Genomic DNA, 19,068 nt, shown 5'->3' with positions numbered 1-19,068 from the left:
TATAACGGATATCTTTACTGTTGTGTAAATAACTTGCAAATGTTATGTTTCAACAAAAAAAAAAAAAAAAAGTGTTTTATAACATATTTTAGGGGGTAAGTTGTTATTAGTTTTATTTTGAACTCTTTATTGAAATAACATTTTTTGTTTATTGGTAATAACCATGAATAAGTTGCCATTTAAAATTTGTTGGAAAAGTATAGTGAAATGTGGCATTTTTATAAAATAAAATAAAAAACATGCAAATGTTAAAATTAAAGGATTAATTATGGATACCATCAACCTTTATGATTGATAATAAGATTACACAATTATATATAGTAATTATTTACAAATATTTTGTGCAATCCGATTTCTAGGATGAGAACTAAATACTCCATATCAATAAACTTTCTTAAATATGCCTTTGTTTAAGTAGGAGTTACAAGTTAGTTATGTATTTATGTTGACATGCTCAAGTAAATACATGGGCGGATCCGCATAACATGGTTGAAATTCTTTCATTCATTTATTATGTTGTTGACATTAACTAATTACATATAAATGGTAAAAGGTTATATAATAAAAATGGAACTATTTTTAGCATTGTTTTGAAATTAACCAAGTCAGTTGATTTCCCAATATTAACTAAGTAACCAGAAAAAGGACAGGATTGTGATTGTGATTGTGATCGGTGAATGCATTCAAAACATTGGCATACACCAGTACAAGATAAAACTGCAAAAGCCAGCCAACCCACAGTTAGATAAGTCATAAAGACAGTATGTTTCTCTCCCATTGCCTTTATAGTCAGTCACCTCTGATCTTCATTTCTTGTTACAAAGTCTTATCTCATTGAAAACATTCTAGTACCCTCTTTACTTTGTGTGTCTAATACTATACAATCACTAGCTCTTCATCATTATTCATACACACTTTCTTCTCTTTGAAAACATGAGCATGAGAACAACAAAGAATATGAGAGGCTTCATGTGCCAGTCTCAAGCAGCAACTGCAGTGTGCATGGCCACTACTACTTCTCGCAGCTCGGTGATTGTACCTAGGAGGGCTGAGAAAACTCTTATTGATCATAAAACTCGTTTTAACAACAATGCCAGGTACTCTAGGCTTGTTGACACTCATAGGCTCGCTGTTGGTAATAAGCCATTCATGAAAAGGGAACACGATCCGCACCATCAGGCAAAGCCCATTCAGAAACCATCTTCATCACTTGCTTCGCCAGACAATGTCTTCCAGGTCAGGTTGAGGTCCTCGAGGAAAATTAATTTTGATATTACTTTTCTTTTAGATGTTATACATTATGTTACATCAAATCACTGGTGCAAATGTAAAAACTTAGCTACGTCTTTAAATTATGAATCTGGTTAATGTGTCATTAGGTCACTAATAAATTATTTTAAGAAAATTTTTATACAATTTTTATGGGAAATATATAAAAAAAATGTCAGAAATGAATTATATTTTCATTTTCTATAAAAAGTTTCTAAAATGCTTTTAGGGCATTCATAAATAAAATATTTAAATTATTAGAAAAAAGAGATATATTAATGGGAAAAAAATATGAGATCAAGTGTCATAAACCAACAAAAACTATATTATTCACAACAACAAAAAAGAAAAAGAAAAAAAGAATTTACTTCAATGAGGTTTAAACTTTGATCTATTTCGCAGTTTAATCAAATATTTTGGTTAGTTTTGGATTACTCATATAATTTCTAATAAAATTTTGCTAAGTATAACCATAATTTTAATTTTTTTTCCTCATATTTGATTCGCTAAACAAGACTTTTCTTTTTGGTAAGTAGCTAGATATGCTGAAAAATAATTATTAAATAATAAATTCCGATATTTGATATACTTGTTGATACTTTATGGATATTTGATCTACTTCTTGATGTAATATAACCTAACATCCTAACTGAAAGAAGTTGTCTTAATCTTGCCTAGTGATGTAGCATTTTTTATTTTTATTTTTAGAAAAATAGTGATATCACATATAAATGTGACCATTGAAAACAAAGACTTATATGGTGTCACTTTCATCCATTCCCTTATGTTTGGTTATGTCAAAATTTAAACCAAAGACCTACCAAAGGTACCCATCTTCCCCACTTCTATAAAACTTGGATAAAGGTCTATGAACGTTTTGTACCTTATTCCATTTGATATAGAGGTGATGCAAAATATTTTCAATGGCTCCTCCATTATTCAATGAACTCGAATTTAAGAATTTTGTTTTTTCATGTCATCCACTCAGTCACCTTTAAAATTAAAATTTTATTTTTGTTATCCTCAAAAGAATTGTTAGGACTGATAGGAGTCATGTGCAATATAGAAATTGATATACAAAAAAGTAAAAAATGAAAGAGACTGCTCTGTTTGGTAGAAGGATCTCCATTAATATGGGTGCAGGTGGGTAAAGATAAATTATCTCCTTCTTAATGTTATCCATGTGATGATCCATTACTTCCATTTCATGCCTTTTAGTATGCATGCCAGGCTTTAGTTGCATGATGCTGAGGTCAGTACCCATGTTCCACTATGCATCAACAGCATATACGGTATTAATTTACTAGATTGTACAGATTGTACACAGCATATATAAGTTACTAGATTGTACAAAACTTTTATTTTTTACCCCCAAATAAAATTAATAAAATTAGTGAGGATTAGAATCTAAATTCTTCCATAAAAAAGGCGATTGTATCACTCAGTTACAACAAAGTTTCTGACTGGTTTGTTCAAAACTTAAAAGACAAAACTTAGATACGGTATTAATTTAGATACTGTTCCTTAAGTTTTTCTCTTAAAATTTAGCTATATGGTTTTTTTTTTCTAATGAGATAAAAATGTATTTTTAGTTAAGTATAACTACATGGTTGAATTTTAAAAGAAAAACCTAATTACTTTACTTAAGTTTTGCTCAAACTTAAATTATATATAAGAGCTTAGGAAAAATTAGAATTAAATGAAATGGGTAAATTATAAAGGAAGGAAATATAGTAGATTTTTTATATAAAAAAAAACAAAAAAACAAAAAACTGACTTAGGACATTTGTAAGAAAAAAGAAAAAGAAAATAATAATAAAGGGGATAAATAGTAAATAGTTTCAACTAATATACCCTTATATGGGCCCAAGTTATTTCCATAAGTACTTGACCAAGATGAAGTGAGTTAGGTTGTTTTTCACATTATAAGTGGGTTGGGTTGCAGGTTGTTGTGATGAGGGTATCCATTCATTGTCAAGGCTGTGCTGGCAAAGTTAAGAAGCATCTGTCCAAAATGGAAGGTATTTTATTTCAGTGGGAATAATTACATCAATTTTCCTTTTTGCTTTTTTTTTTTTTTTTGTTTTTAAATTTATTTTTGGTATGGTTTTGTGAGTCCATAAAAATAAATAAATAAACCATATACGCATTATAGCATATTTTTAAGATAGTAATTGTTAAAATGATAAAGTTTAGGTTACAACCTTACTCAACATCTTTTTATTGGATTACAATCTTACTCAATATTCTTGTTAAAATTGTACCATATTATACAAAATTGTTTATTTATTTTGGTTGGGATTAAAAATGAAAATATGTTATCAAACAATAGCAGATTTTGGAGATAGTACGTGACCAAAGAAATGGCAAAGACAGTGAGTGCTACCAAACTTTTTCTCTTCTATTTTATCTTCTACAACAGGCGACATTAAAACTGTGGACCTTGAGAGCTATGAAGAAGTGTGGGTCTCTATAGAGTAATGTAATGTATCGTAAATAATGTCCATAAATATAATTGGTCACCCCTCACCCACCATTTAAACTTACCTCATATTCCATCAGTTTATCTAAAACAACATCTGTACCGTACCTGATCGACCGTGACACTTAATAGTACATTTTTTCAGTGGCTAAAATTATTTGTATCATTATCAATTTTGCAATAAATTAACGAAAAGGAATTTTTTTTACTTACGTGGACTAGTATATACTATATAATGGTGTGTATAGGTTGGGTTGAGAGGATTTTTTAACCCAACCCATCATGATGGATTAAAAAAAAAATTCAACCCAACCCAACTTATCACATAAGTCCAACTCAACCCAAATGAGTCGGGTTAAACCTATGGGTTGGACAAATTTATTATTATTATTATTATTATTATTATTATTCAATTGAGTAAAATATATATATATATATAAATATATTAAAAAAACTTAAAAATTAGTATCAATGTAACTACTTAAAGGCAAACAATTCTAATGACTAAACAACAATAGTAATTTACTAGAGTTTGTGTAAACTAATTAGTTTTTATATAGACTAGGAAAAGTTGGTTATTTTAAAAAATTTATTAATTATATAATATATAATATATATATATATATATATATATATATATATATTAAATATATAGATGGGTCGGGTTGGGTTTGGCGGTTTGAAATTTTATGATCCAAACCCAACTCGACCCGCTATCAAAATTTTTTTTGTAATCCAACCCAACCCAACCCACCAAGGCCTAAAAACCAATCCAACCCGGCGAGTCGAGTCGGGCCAGGTTGGGTCGGTTTTGGTGAATTGGTGGGTTGGCTGCACACCCCTAATATAGATACAGCTTAAAATGAAGTTATGATGAATAAGAAACCAATCAATGTGTATTGAAAATTTTATATGTATAAACGTTTAGAACAACTGATGCTTGCGCAATCTTCTTTCTTCGTAACATTGTAATATTTCAGAGTTACAAACTTCTCCTTCACATATATATGATTGTAACAACAAACTTCTCTCTCTCTCTCTCTCTCTCTCTCTTACATTAGGGGTTACATCGTTCAGTATCGATGTAGAGACAAAGAGGGTGACTGTGATGGGACACGTTTCACCAGTGGGAGTCCTAGAGAGCATTTCAAAGGTGAAGAAAGCAGAGTTTTGGCCATGTTGAATGCTGAGCACCTCAAATATATTGGAAGCCAAAGCCAATTTGAAGAACGTTAAATCTTTGTTCTACTCTTTACATTTAGTTATCTGTTTAATCACTTATCCTAAAAAAAAAGTTATATGTTTAATTTGGTGGTTATGGTTGGACAGAAAGTGGGAAAGAGTGCGGAAATTTGATCATGTGAATTTTAATTTGTACTGTGCATTTAGCCTGACATACGTCTGTCTCTATTTATTTTTTGGGCATTAATTTTAGTCTTACTCTTGCTTTTAATTGGTTATAATCTCCTAAATTTCTAACAAATTTATTATTTTGTGTAATATATTCTATGCAATATCCTCTAATATTGGGGGTGGACTCTACAAATTTAGGACCTAAGCCCTCGTTTAAGAGAGATGTTGCGTGAGCTCATAGTGAGCTCTTTAGTTACATTCATGTTGAATCTCCAAAAACAACGAAAGGAAACCGAATAATGAAACACTAAAAAATTATTCGAAAGAGAGTTTACTTTGAAACCATATTTATGTGGAAATTCTATAGTGACTTAAATAAAGGCCCAAGTCAAGATAAGTTTAATTACTTACGCTGCGTTTGGCTCTATGTAAATTCACTTCCGAGTGTAAAATAGATTCAGGGGAAAATATTTTACGTAAAAGGAAAACACGTTCGGTTGTTTGACTGTGTTGTATTATGCCGGAAAATTATTTCTTGTGTTTGATCTTACATGTAAAAATCCTATTTTCAGAAAAGGGAAACACAAGTTAGCTCCCTAGCCACCACTTGGTCCAGCCACCACCACCACCAAGGAAAAGCACAACCCACCACCAACCACCAAAATCCATATAGAGAAGAGGGAAAAAAACCGCCCCCATTGCTCCGTTACCACCAAAATCCACCAAACACCACCACTCACACCACCACAATAACAATAAAATTTGAAATCAAAGAAAAAAAATATCAAACACAAAAATATGTGGGGGGTTTGGTTCAGGTTAGAGAGAAAAAGTGAGATGGGGAGATGAAGACCACCATGGAGAAGACAAGGAGGGTGAGACCGATCGAAGAGAGGGATGGTGAGACCGTTCCAGATCGAGCTATGGCGGTGGTGGATCGGGTTCATGTAGAGGCAGAGGAGGTGTTTGACTGGTCGGCTGTGAGGTGGAGTGAGAAGATAAGGGAGAAACTCACCGTGGGTTGAAAGGAAAATGGTGGAGAGGTGCGTTGGAGAGCCTGGTGGAGCACGGCCTATGGTCGATTGTCAAGATCGAAGCTCAACTTGTACTCGTCGATGCATGGTTGGCGATCAGAGAGGTGGGTCTTAGGTGTTTGTGGATCGGTGAAGAGGGAGGGGTAGGCTGAGATCTTCACGTGTGTGATGTCTATGAGGAGTGGGCTAGTGGTCGGTGATGGCCAGATCGGCGGCATTGAGCAAGAGGGAGAAGAAGAGTTGAGGAAGAAGAGAGAGAGAAAAAAAAAAAAAAAAGCTTGGCTAGCGCATGATCTGGGTGGTGGGGGCGGCACAATCTGGGCTGGGCGGCCACCTGTGCTCTCTCTTCTTGCTCTGTGTGTGTGTGTGCGCGCGCGCGCGCATGTGTGTGTGTGAATCCTGGAAATCATTTGAAGGTAAAATAAAAACGGAAATAAATTTATGGCTTGGGAGGCTTATTTTACAGTCAAACTGAATTCTATTTTCAGTTTGACTGTATTATCAAGTGGATCCAGACACGCACTTGCGTGTAAAATGTTTTCAAATTTTAGTTTACCACCGAAATAAACGCAGCCTTAGAGTAATTATTAAGCAATTGTACCGCTGAAAATGAATCAAGTTGTATATAAATAGTTCAGGCTCGACTAAAGAAAATGTCTATTTATGTTTGTTTGAAAGTAAAGTTCAAGCCTTAAGTTTAGACTTAATTATTAAATAAGTCAAGGTTAAGTATATATAATAATGTGTTCGGGAATGAACTCGAGAACATGAGAGCTCAATTTAATCTATATATGCTATAAAATCGAAACCTTTAACTATTTGTTGATCTGCTCCACAATTTTCCACATCATCACCCATATTATTTATTTATTTATGTTATATTTTTTTGAAAAAGAAACATCTCAACTCTATAATCAAACCTTGACCCTTATAACCTATCATCTTTCACTTTCTCTTCTTTTTTCTCGCCTCTTCTTATCTCCAAATGTTCAGTTGTTGAATCTTGAATATTCAAAAGTTAACCATTCCACCACTTCTCCATGTTTACTCTTCTCTCTTAACGCTGCCCCTTGTCCCTTTCTCTTTGTCATAAACGCAGAGCATCTCGGCCAAACCCTTCACCTTGTCTCTCAGTCTCGCTCTCTTTGTTTGTAGCCTCTGTTGGCTCAAGTCTTGGCCTCTAATGCTTAGTGCGTTTTTTTTCTATTTGGTTCTGGAGAACATGTTGGTTTCAAATGATTTTGTTTCTCTCTTTTCGTAGTTAAGTCAAGCTGCAAATAATGAATGTTGCATTAATAAAACGAGAAAATTTAGGTGGTTAGAAAATTTGCAATCAACATTTGACAAAAGGGTATATTACCTTTGTTTTGCTTCTTAGGTATTACATGAAAGGACACAGCTTTTTGGGTTTAACCATCTTTTTGGTTTGCAATGGTGTTTTACTTTGTAGGTTTTTTTCTATATATATATCAATTCTTGGGGTTTGCCTCTCTTTTGTTTTTCATGAGTATCATACTATGGTCTCCCTCGTTTGCAGGGAAGATCATTTATTTTCTTTGCATTAATTATCTGTTCTTTAAAGTGAACTCCACATGCTTGAAAAAATGTCTTAGTTGAATTTTATGGATAATTTAAATAAGTTGGATAAAGATCCCACATTGGGTGCATGTAGCTTATATATGCAAATAGCCATTTGAAAGATGGAAATATGGGGTATTTCTCCTCTTGAAATCCCATTTTGTAGGTGAGTAAGAAGTTTTCCTAGGATGGACTATTGTAACAGTAGATGATTAATAGGTTGTGTGATGTAATGATAGTGTTGGGCTATTGGGAAACACCACTTTTGGAACTTAAAAGGCTTTAACCAATGGATTTTTTTTTAGCCCCAAGAAGTAGTGGTTATTATAGAATCTTCCCTATAAATAGCATTAAGCTTCAACTTGGGTTGATGATTTCTCTTTACCTTTTTTTAACTTAAAATTTTCCATCCTAAATGGGGTACAAGTTTTCTTCTCAAGAATCAAACTAGCAATCTTGGGTAGGAAATAAACTTATAAAAAAAAGTGTTGGGTAGGAAATAAAAGTTTTGAGAATCAAGTCCAATAGATTCAAGTGCCCAGAATAAGGTTTGCTCTAAAATTTCTTACGCAATTTTCAAATTAAATATGGCCTCTTATTTGAAGATATGAGAGTTTGCAGCTTATATCTGCATATAGCCATTTGCATGATGGAAATATGAGTTGTTTCTCCTCCTGAAATCCCATGTAGTTGGTGAGAAGGAAGTTTTCCTAGGATGGACTATTGTAACATTAGATGATTAATAGGTTGTGGGACGTAATGATAGTGTTGGGCTATTGGGGAAACACCACTTTTGGAGCTTAAAATGCTTTAACCAATGGGTTTTTTTTTTAGCCCCAATAAGTAGTGGTTATTATAGCATCTTCCCTATAAATAAGATTAAGCTTCAACTTGGGTTGGTGATTTCCCTTTACATTTTTTAAACTTTTTTCTTATTATTATCTTAAATGGGGTACAAGTTTTCTTCTCTAGAATCAAACTAGCAATGTTAGGTAGGAAATAAACTTATATAAAAAGTAAAAAAGTGTTGGGTAGGAAATAAAAGTTTTGAGAATCAAGTCAAATACATGCAAGAACCAAAAATAAGGTTTGCTCTAAAATTACTTATGAAATTTTCAAATTAAACATGGCCTCTTATTTAGAGATATGAGAGTTGAAACTTTCAACCTATAAATTAGTTTCATGAGTGCCACCACATTCATTTTCCATTCAAAAATTATAATAATCATAGTTTTCTAATTGCAGTATGAAGACATAATGTCTTCTAGATTTACTCTGCTGGGCCTATATTCATTAACGAATTTGAAGAATTTCTTTTGTCCATCTTTTGTATCATTGCCATTGTATCCTTGCACATAATGATGATGATTCAAACATTTTTCACTAATCTCATATAAAAAAGATTGCTCAAAGTGCCTAAATGTAAGAACTTTTGGAGTCACAATTGGTTAGGTAGATGTCATAACCTTAATTTTAAGATGTCACTATATTAAGAGCATTTATATGTTTACATTGTGTAGTAATTCTTTTTTCTTCTAAAATTATTAGTACTTATCAAAGCAAATGTAATTCTTTTATAGTAATGGATTTAACTATATATGAATTGCACTCATGTAGCCTAAGTATTTTGTTATCATTTTCAAGTCATAGTACCTTCAAGTAGACTAAATAGTTTTAATATTTATTTAACTATCCCGTGAATCGCACAGGTTAGCAACTAGTTATATATAATACTATATTTTTATATGTATAATTATTTAAAAATATATTTATATAGACTTGAAATTGGATTATATAAATTTTTCTATAGGTTCATATGATATTAAATTATTATTTGTAATTTATTAATGATTGATATAAATAGTATATTCATAGTTAAAGTTCATAGAATTGTGAGAATGTAAAACATTTTAGTCATGGTTTCACAGTAAATAGGAAAATAATAAGTTAATTAAATAATTCATGAACAAGTTTGAGCTTGCTTGACAAGAAAATGAGCCAAGCTTGAGCATAAAATCATGTTTGATAATGAGCTCAAGCTCAACTTGGATTCCGTTTGAAAAAAAAGAAAAAAGAATAAATTTGAACTTTTAATACTCGGCTTGACTCATTTACAGCTCTACGTGGCACACAGATTGCAATGCTAGCATACACAATACTTATGTGGCTATTAAAATAATAATAAAAATGTCATGTCAGCATCTAATTAAAATTTTTCATTTTTCATTATTTATTAAATAAAAAAAGAATTAAAAAAATACATAAATTTAGATGTATATATGAAATTTGAGAGAATAGTATGAACTGGAGTTCAACCTGGAAAATCATTAGAACCATAAGTTGATTCAACCGGGTCAAGGGATTGTACTTATTTGGAAACAATTAGAGAAAGAGGCATGCTACCAAGTGTTGAACCTGTGACCTTTCCCCTAATAAGCACCAAGACTGAAGCCATGACCAACAGACCAGGTGAGCTTCTAGTGAGCTAATATTAAGTATTATTAAATAGATTTAGATCCTCTAGATTTCCTAGAGCACTCCACTAATAGATTTTTTTTAATCCTAACCACTCTTAAAATAATAAAATAATGTTGTAAACAAAACAATTAAGAGTATTGTTAATGGAATGTTAACATGACAGAATCTATACCCTTAAATCATAAAAAAAATGGTTAGGATTTAAAGAAATCTACTAGTTGAGTACCCTAGAAAATCTAGAGGATTTGAATCCCTATTAAATTTATATTAGATTTACTTGATTCATAGTTTCTAAATATTGCTAAATTTGTTTTCATTACTAAATTTAGTTTTAAATATTACTAAATTTGTTTTCGTTGCAAAATTAACTTGTAATTTAAGAATAATACCTTTGCATAGGAATTTACTATTTATGAATTTATTTTAGAAGTGTTTTTTAGTTAATTGAAATGATTACTACTTGAAGGACTATTATAAAATTTCTTTCATGCTTACTTATGATGTACTATTTTTTATTAACCTTATAATGTACTATTTTATGTTAACCCTTAAAATATCAAGAAAATTTATTTGAAAGTTTGTTTCAATTTTTTAAGATATCTTTAGTCAATTTTGCTATTATTTACAAATTTAATACCTTTATTTTATTTTAATTAATTACTAAATTAATAATGACATCATCGTTACCTTGGTTGAACTTCGGTCCAACCTTAAAAACCTTAAACCTCCCCATTTACTAGTTCTTTGAACGGTTCAGGTCTGAAAATAATTGATTTAAGCACAAATACAAGAAGTGCATTTTCCTTTGTGGCATTTTCTATTTATGTTTTTCTTAGAAAACAAACACAAAATTAAACACACACAAACCCAAAAAATTATACACACACACGCGCGCGCACACACACACACACTCTCTCAACTAGCCCAGCCTCTCTCTCTTTTCCTCTCTCTATGAGCCTGATCCCAACCATGAAATTTCTTTTATTATTATTATTATGATTGATCTTATGTTATTGTAGCTCTATTAGATACACCATTTAAATTCAAGAAGCCATAACTGTTATTATATTGGTACATTAGATGAAAGTTCTAATATTATATAATAAGCATTCATTTAGTTATTATTTTGTTGGGGAGATAAATACCTTGGGGAGCTTCTTTAAGTAGGTGAGAGTAAAAAAAAATAAGAGAGATTTTTCTTTAGCCTTGAGACATACACAAAAATTATTGTAATTGATTTAATAATAGTGAACTTATTCAGAATTTGTCCAGTGGTTTTTTCCCTTTAAGAGAAAGGGTTTTCCACGTAAATCTTTGTGTTCCTGTGTTTGATTGTTATTTTGGATTGCTAATATTGTTGATAACATTATATTAACTACTTAAAGAAGCTCCCCAATGTGGTTATCTCCCCAACAAGTGGTATCAGAGCCCATGGTAGTGCGGGGTAAAGGAGGCAAGGTTAACGAGGTTCCTTTTGCAGTTGGAGCGGGAACAGGGTGTGTGTACTTGAACCCCTTTAGCAAATAGAGCGAGGACAGTATATTGCACCAAGAAAGCCCATAAAACCCACACAAAAGATCTTGGAAAAGGAGTATTATTGCCAATGGTGCAAGATAATGGTGAAGTACGAGGTTCCCATGAAGGATAAAAGACTTGCAAGTTGACATGTGGAGAACATTGCAAGCAAAAGGGCATTCCCATAAGATATGTTCTGCAGTTTGCACGAGTAGGGAGAACAACCAAATAGGCTCTCCATAGGAAATTATGAATCTTCGGTGGAGTATTCAATAACCCATAATATATATATATATATATATATATATATATATATATATATATATATATAAAAAAAACAAAAGCCTTTGCTCTCTCCACAATTTTCCACATCAGCATTTTATATATATATTTTTTTTTAATTTGATTAAGGATTAAGATTAAGAAAAAAAAAAAAAAAGAAGAAGAGAAATTCATGTTAGGACTCTCTCTTATCTTTAAATGCTTATGCTTTTTAATCCAAGCAGCCATTAATTATCTGAATAGGCTCTCCATAGGAAATTGTGAATCTTTGGTGGAGTATTCAATAACCCATAATCTATATATATATAAAACCGAAGGCTTTGCTCTCTCCACAATTTTCCACATTAGCATTTTTTTTTTTTAATTTGATTAAGGATTAAGACTAAGAAAAAAAAAGAGAAGAGAAATTCATGTTAGGACTCTCTCTTATCTTTAAAAGCTTATGCTTTTTAATCCAAGCAGCCATTAATTATCTAACAGTGAGCCGTAGATATCAAACTTCAAGTTGATTAGGACACAATATGAGACTTGAAAACCTCTCTTTCTTCCCCCAAAAGCAAACCCGATAAAACTCCTGAAACAAACCTACTTTCTATTCAATAGTTTTTGCTAGCAGACTAAAGAATCAACGAAGAAACAACAAATCAAGCAAAAGATTTTTATCTATCCTCTCTCAAACGCTGACCCAAGTACAACCATGGGTGTCCCTCTCTCAAATGTAGACCCAAGCTCGACCATGGGTGCTAATGTTTTCAATCTCTAACCTGGCCGCCATGTCAGATTATTCTCTCTGGGTATTTCTCAATTAATCTATGACTAATTTCTTTTCCTACTATCTTCAATTAGGTATTCTGTCAATTTAGGGATTTGAATTCCTAGCCTTTTTTTCCTCTCTATTCTTTTTTGTTGAAGTCAGGGAAACACTAATAGAAAATAAAATTCTACAGGTTTTGTAAGAAAATATTGTGGATATGAATGTGTTTCGTAGTGGAGATAGTATTAAAGAGCCTCCCAACCCTCAAAATTTGAAAACAATCCTATAGGTTTTTCTTTATCTTCAAGTTCTGCTTTATTTGCTATTTAGGTTTTTTTAGCATATCCGATTTAACTTAGCTTAATCTTCTGTTTGGATGAATAATTATTTGGCTACCTAAAATGCCAACCTTCTACCTCTTCATTATAAAGAAATAGGGAATTAAAAATTTGTTGATGAAATTTTTATTTCTTGCTTTATAATTCTAAATTTGGTTTGTATTCTAGAGTTGATTGTATTTTGTAGTTTTATAATTTTGAATTTGGTTGGAAATTTTTATTATTATTTGTGAATTTGAAATTTAAAGCAGTTGAATATGAGGATATTTTATTGTAGCTTGGCTTTGCTTGTGATTCAAATATATATATCAAATTCAGGAAGGGGTTACCCAGTATGTGGTTTGACCTATAAAACTTCAATGCTGCCCCATGATGGTTGAGATAGTGTGACAATCCATGAGTATACATATACTATATCCTCCTCCTCTCAGGTTCTCACATCTTCTTATTTTGTATTTTAATTCCTTTTTCTATTTGGTTGGAGATTCATACTTTTCTTTATTTTTTTTATTATTATTAGTAGCCTTGGTTGGAGTTTCTTAATTCATATAAGATATTGTTTGAAATACAAAGTATTTTGGCTGAATTATTATGTAAGCATCCAATTCAGAAGTTGTATAACTGACTGGAAACTCAGATTTAGTTTGTTATTTTCTATTTGATTATTGAATGCCTTGTAGATTTTTTGTTTGGGGCAGGGTTGGAGTAGACTGGGTGTATTTGTGGAAGCTTTTTTTTATATCATTATTGGTTTATTAAGTTTAATCTAAACTGTATATGCAATACTGTGGCTCTATTTGGTTTTTGAAGTCTATTTTATATCAAAAGTATTTGCAATATAAAATATTAGTAGTTGATAGTGCTAGGGTATGAAAATATTAGAATACAAGTATCGTTTTACATATAATATACCTAACTGGCACTGGTAACTTAGTCTTTGCACATTCGTGATATCATTATAACTATGGCATGTAGCTCTAGACCTAGACAGGTGCTTCCAATAATCAGGTTATTGGATTTAATTTTGTGAATTCTTATCTGGGTTCATGTGTGGCTACCAATGCCTGAATTCTTATTGTAATTTATGCATGATTGGGTGTTGCTTGAGCTTTTAAGTTTATTTTAGGTTTCTAATTGTGATGGGAATGCCCTGTTTTAAACATATTGTCTTTCATTTCTATTTGTTGGGAAATCTAACTAAATATCCAGCACAAACTTTGTGATATTGATGGCTGACATTGAAAATGTGACATTGATAGCCATTGTTTAGATTATGTGAGACAATTATTATTCTACTGTTATAAGTATGAATATTTGATCTAAATTTAATGGGTTTCAAATCTTGCTGTAGTTGCATGAGCCCTTTGTTACATGCCATAAATGACCTACGAAAATCTTAGAATAAAATGAGAGGTAGCTAACCTAACTTCTAGCTTGCACTTCAAGTCTTCAAGAGACAATGGATCCTCTGTAAATAAATTGAATCTATAAATATTGAAGCTGTAATGTCATGTGTTCTATGCATTGTCTATACCCTCCTTGCTTAAGAAGTGTCCAACAATTACATGTGATAGGAGGGTCCACTGATGGGCCTGAAATTAACAATCTCAATTCTCCAGCTCATCTTTTCAATTTCAACATTGACCATTACATTTTATGCATGAATGGCCTTTTTGTGATGGTATGAAAGTGTTTAATAAGGTCAATTTAATTGGCTCTGCCAACCCTAAGATGTAGTGTGTTTACATTGGAAGAAAGAAAGGGTCATTGCATTTCAAGTTAAATGTTGAATTGTACAAAGTCATACATACATCAGTGTATTCATTATTGTACCACAGATATAAGCTTATATATAGATAATTGTATTTGTTTTTTTTTTTTTAATGAATCCCATGCATTGCAGGAGAGTATAACTTATCGTCAACAAGTGGAACACAAATTTATATTGATTTGGAAATTTTTGAGACTGCTTATTTCAAAGATCAGTAAATGCTTTGTTTTGGATTCACATTTTTGATGTACTACAATCTCTACAATACTATGTCTAATATGAACATCAACAGAAGAACCATAAGTGAAATAACAAAAATTATGTGGGACTATGGTAATGAGGTAAGAAAAAAGAAAACCTTGAATAATAACATTGTGTCCTTAACATTGTGTCCTTAACATTGCTTTATGTACTATAGACTTGCTTTTATAAAATTTAATTATAAAATTATGAATTGATTGATATTAAATTCAATTTCTAGAAAACTATCTTTACCTGTTAGAGAAAGATTATAAACATTGAGATAGATAATTCTAGTTGGTATTTTATCTGTTGCAAAGTATGTTGTAAAAAGGTAAAATCAAGAGATGAATTTTTATGGTACGACAATTGCAACAAAAAGGCATGCTTCCCAATCCCAAGGTACACAAAATGAAAATGTTTACTTTTTATATTAAAATACACAATAACTAATATGATATTAACATTATATATGTCATTTTTCTTATTAGGTATAGAATTCAATTAAAGGTTGAAGATAGCTCGGGAATGACGATATTCATTTTATTATTTAGAAGCAGAAAAATTAGTCATCATATCAGTGAAAGATCTTTTGAACAAATGTTTAGAGATGAGAATATGGATGATAAAATTAGTGTTTAATATTTACTAAACTTTACTTGAGTGTACAATTTGAAAAATATTACTTTTGTTAGGTGCTTGAAGAAGTCGTCCTTCCTATGCAAATAGAAAATCTAAATGGAAAATAATTTGTTTTCCAAATAAAACTAAATGACTATAATCTCAACTATGGATGGGAATTCTATACTGTCAAGAAAGTTTTTGAATCTTTTGAAGAAATTGACAAAGCAATTTAGCTTGATAAAATTAGAGAAGTACGTTTTCTTTAATTAGGCAAAATTACAAATATGATATTTGACTTGTATATGTTGTACTATATTCCTCAACATGTTCTATTGCTAGGCTTACATTAGTGATACTTCAAAGCAATGCGCAACTCACACCAACATCTGTACTCAAGGAAAACAAAAGGACATATTTAGTGACTACTACGAAGCAACAAAGGAAGAAGATACAAAAAACACTTTAAAGTTGTCTTTCAATTTATTTTAAATATTGATTAAGTAGTTCTCTAAATTTGTGTTTCATACATTTTATGGATAATTGAGGATGTTAAACATTTAATTCTTCATTTTATTTTAAAACTTATGTTTGATTTCTATTTTTCATTATGTAAATTAATGTTTCATATCAAGATTAATATTTCATATCAAGGATAGGAAGCTATAAAACTAAAATCCTAATGTACAAGCAAGAGAAAAAGAATAGCTTACATCTTTATACACAATAGCTTTCCCGTGCATCGCACGGGTTAGCAACTAGTTTGTTCCAAAGCTTTCTACATTGGTGAGCAAGAGAATGTTCCCCCAAGATTGGTCTGTTCATTCAAAGAGCTAGCTGGTACGTAGTTTTAACCTAGAAGATTTTCAGGTTGTTTTCCTTCCAATAAAGCTTGTCCCGAGAGTGGGTGTTGGCCAAGATGAATCTTCAAGATTTCATCACATGTGGAGTGTATCCGAGTTCTATCCCACTGTTGAGTAGCCACATCAAACAAGTTGCTAATCTTAAGGGACCGATCTGCACTAGGCCGAAAACAAGGGGGTCGGGGTAACCAATTATGACTTTCAACCCCCACTGAATTCCCATCACCAATTTGCCATAGCGAACCTTCCTGAATGAGTTCTCTTGCCTGGAGTAAGCTTCTCCAAACAAATGAAGGGTTATTTCCAAGATCAGCATCCATGAAAGAGTAGGTGGGGAAGTATCTAGTCTTATACACTCCGTAGAACAAAGAGTGGGTTTGTTGAATTAGCCACCAAGCTTGCTTTGCCAACATAGCCAGGTTAAAGGCATTAATGTTAATGTGCATTGATAATAGCTTAATTTTAAATATGTATGTCATCGTTAGAAAGCATTATCATACTTATTTAAAGGTAATTCATGTATTTAATATTTAGTTTTGGAATAATGCTAAATAATCAATTTTGTGCTTAATTAAATTTTATTGCATAAATTTGTCTTTTGTGGAATAATGAAATTAAATAAGTGGATTGTTAGGATATGTGCCCTTTAAATCCTATTGTATGATGCTATGTATGACATTATGTATGATATTATGTTGTGATTAAAAAAATTGTTTTATTATTATCTAAAATAATGGTAACATGAATATTTGGACACTATCATATAGTCCATAAGATGCATAGTATGTGATTTATGTCATTTAGTTACAGAAGATATAAATCACAAGTTCTTTGTAAACTCAGAATTTTAGTTTGTAGTCAGTGATGAAATTGGGTATTTCATCTGCAAAAACTATAACATATCAATGAAGATGATTTGTCTTGATCATGGAAGTGGAGACTTCTAATTGATATGTTGATATGTTTTAAGTGTTAAGGCATATTAAACTGGACCACTATAAGATTTATTATTCTACTAACGACTGTCGAATGAGTAATAAATTTCACGACTTCTATTTACATGAACTCTCAATCCTGAGAGCATAAAGAATATGATCATGAAATATAGATTACTTTGATATATTAGAAGTGAAATCTAAAGTCACGATCAAAACCTCAATATGTTGGGCAGCCATATTCAATGTTGAAGGAACATATATTCTCAAGATGAAATTCATAATATTTTAACGGAGATATAAAATATTCTCTTGAGATAAGTTTAATAGGTTTACCTATTCAGAGTGTTAAGCCTAGCTAACCACTTTAATAAGAAGTTACTAAAAGTATATATTTATGAAACTAGATTTCACAAATATATGATAAATAACTTAAACGATTAAATTGAGTACTCAAATATTAAGATGTAGTAATCTTCAAAATAGCAGTCAACACTCATGACTTTGTATTACTACGAATATTTTAATAAAGGGGTTGAATATATAATAAAGTCTTGGGATATGATTTATTAATAAAGCCTAAAGTGCAATTATATTTAAATAGTGGTATTAAATATAATTAATGGTAATTTTACGCTTGTCAAGAGTTGATAGAAATGCCCAAAACACATTGGAGCTAGTATCTTATTTGTCCTTTTTGGTCTCACTCCAAGCCACACACTAAAGCCCAATTGGAATGGCCCAAATGTCTAGCCCAATTAGATAATCAGTTATATATAAGGATAAAAACATACATAATTTTGTATAATATGTATGAAATGGTATGCATGTAAGTGTAAGTTACTCTCTTATTCTCCCTTGAATACATACATATAAACTGATTGAGAGACCACACACTTTTTGGGCATAAGTGGAATTGGAGTGAAGATTAAAAGTGTTTCCAAGTACTTTTAATATTTGGTTTTGAATTTCACCACACCAAGATACACTATCTTGTTCTTAAATTCTAAGATTTACATAGTAGATGTTATCAATTGTAAATGAATTAGATCTGTTAATTTTCCGCTACGTATATTTTGTATGCGATAAAACTACGTTTTTCCAACATGAGTTTATGCAAAGAAGAAAGCTAATGGACTTTACTTTTACAAAGGCCATGATGAAATTAAATAAGACCAACCCAATTAAATTTGAGTCCAATTGGAGTAAGGAATTAAAGGAAATTTGCACCAAATCCAAGTCTAATTCGGTTTAGGATTTCAGCCTACACATCAGTTAGTATTTTTAGCATAAATTTTAGTTCAGATGTCCAATCGAGATGATTCAAGTTGGGCTGAAAATTTAACTTAAAGGGATACAACTTTGTAGTTTACCAAAAGTCCGAATTCTGAATTTAAATGGGCCAAAATCGTCAGTTAATTGAAACCTAAAAATATGAGATTTTCTCCAAAGGGGAATTCAACTTATAATAGGTTTGGGGCTAGTGCCAGGGTTGGGGGCTGAACATAGAGAGCGAGGCTACCTCTTTGGTTTTCTTCCATGACAATTAATTTTA

The 19,068-nt window shown here is 31.4% G+C and overlaps 1 protein-coding gene across 1 annotated transcript; it reads left to right on the top strand.

Moving 5' to 3' along the window:
• Positions 1–738: 738 nt before the first annotated feature.
• Positions 739–5,145, top strand: LOC142643804 (heavy metal-associated isoprenylated plant protein 30-like). The gene is made up of 3 exons (XM_075818520.1): positions 739–1,236; positions 3,215–3,290; positions 4,813–5,145. Exons 1-3 carry the CDS (start codon positions 934–936, stop codon positions 4,932–4,934), a joined length of 501 nt encoding a protein of 166 aa, XP_075674635.1. The 5' UTR covers positions 739–933; the 3' UTR covers positions 4,935–5,145.
• The last annotated feature ends 13,923 nt before the right edge of the window (positions 5,146–19,068 follow it).

Source organism: Castanea sativa, chromosome 7 (genome assembly GCF_040712315.1).
Source record: "Castanea sativa cultivar Marrone di Chiusa Pesio chromosome 7, ASM4071231v1".
NCBI classification, from domain to species: Eukaryota; Viridiplantae; Streptophyta; class Magnoliopsida; order Fagales; family Fagaceae; genus Castanea; species Castanea sativa.
This window is presented reverse-complemented; position numbering and strand designations above follow the sequence as displayed.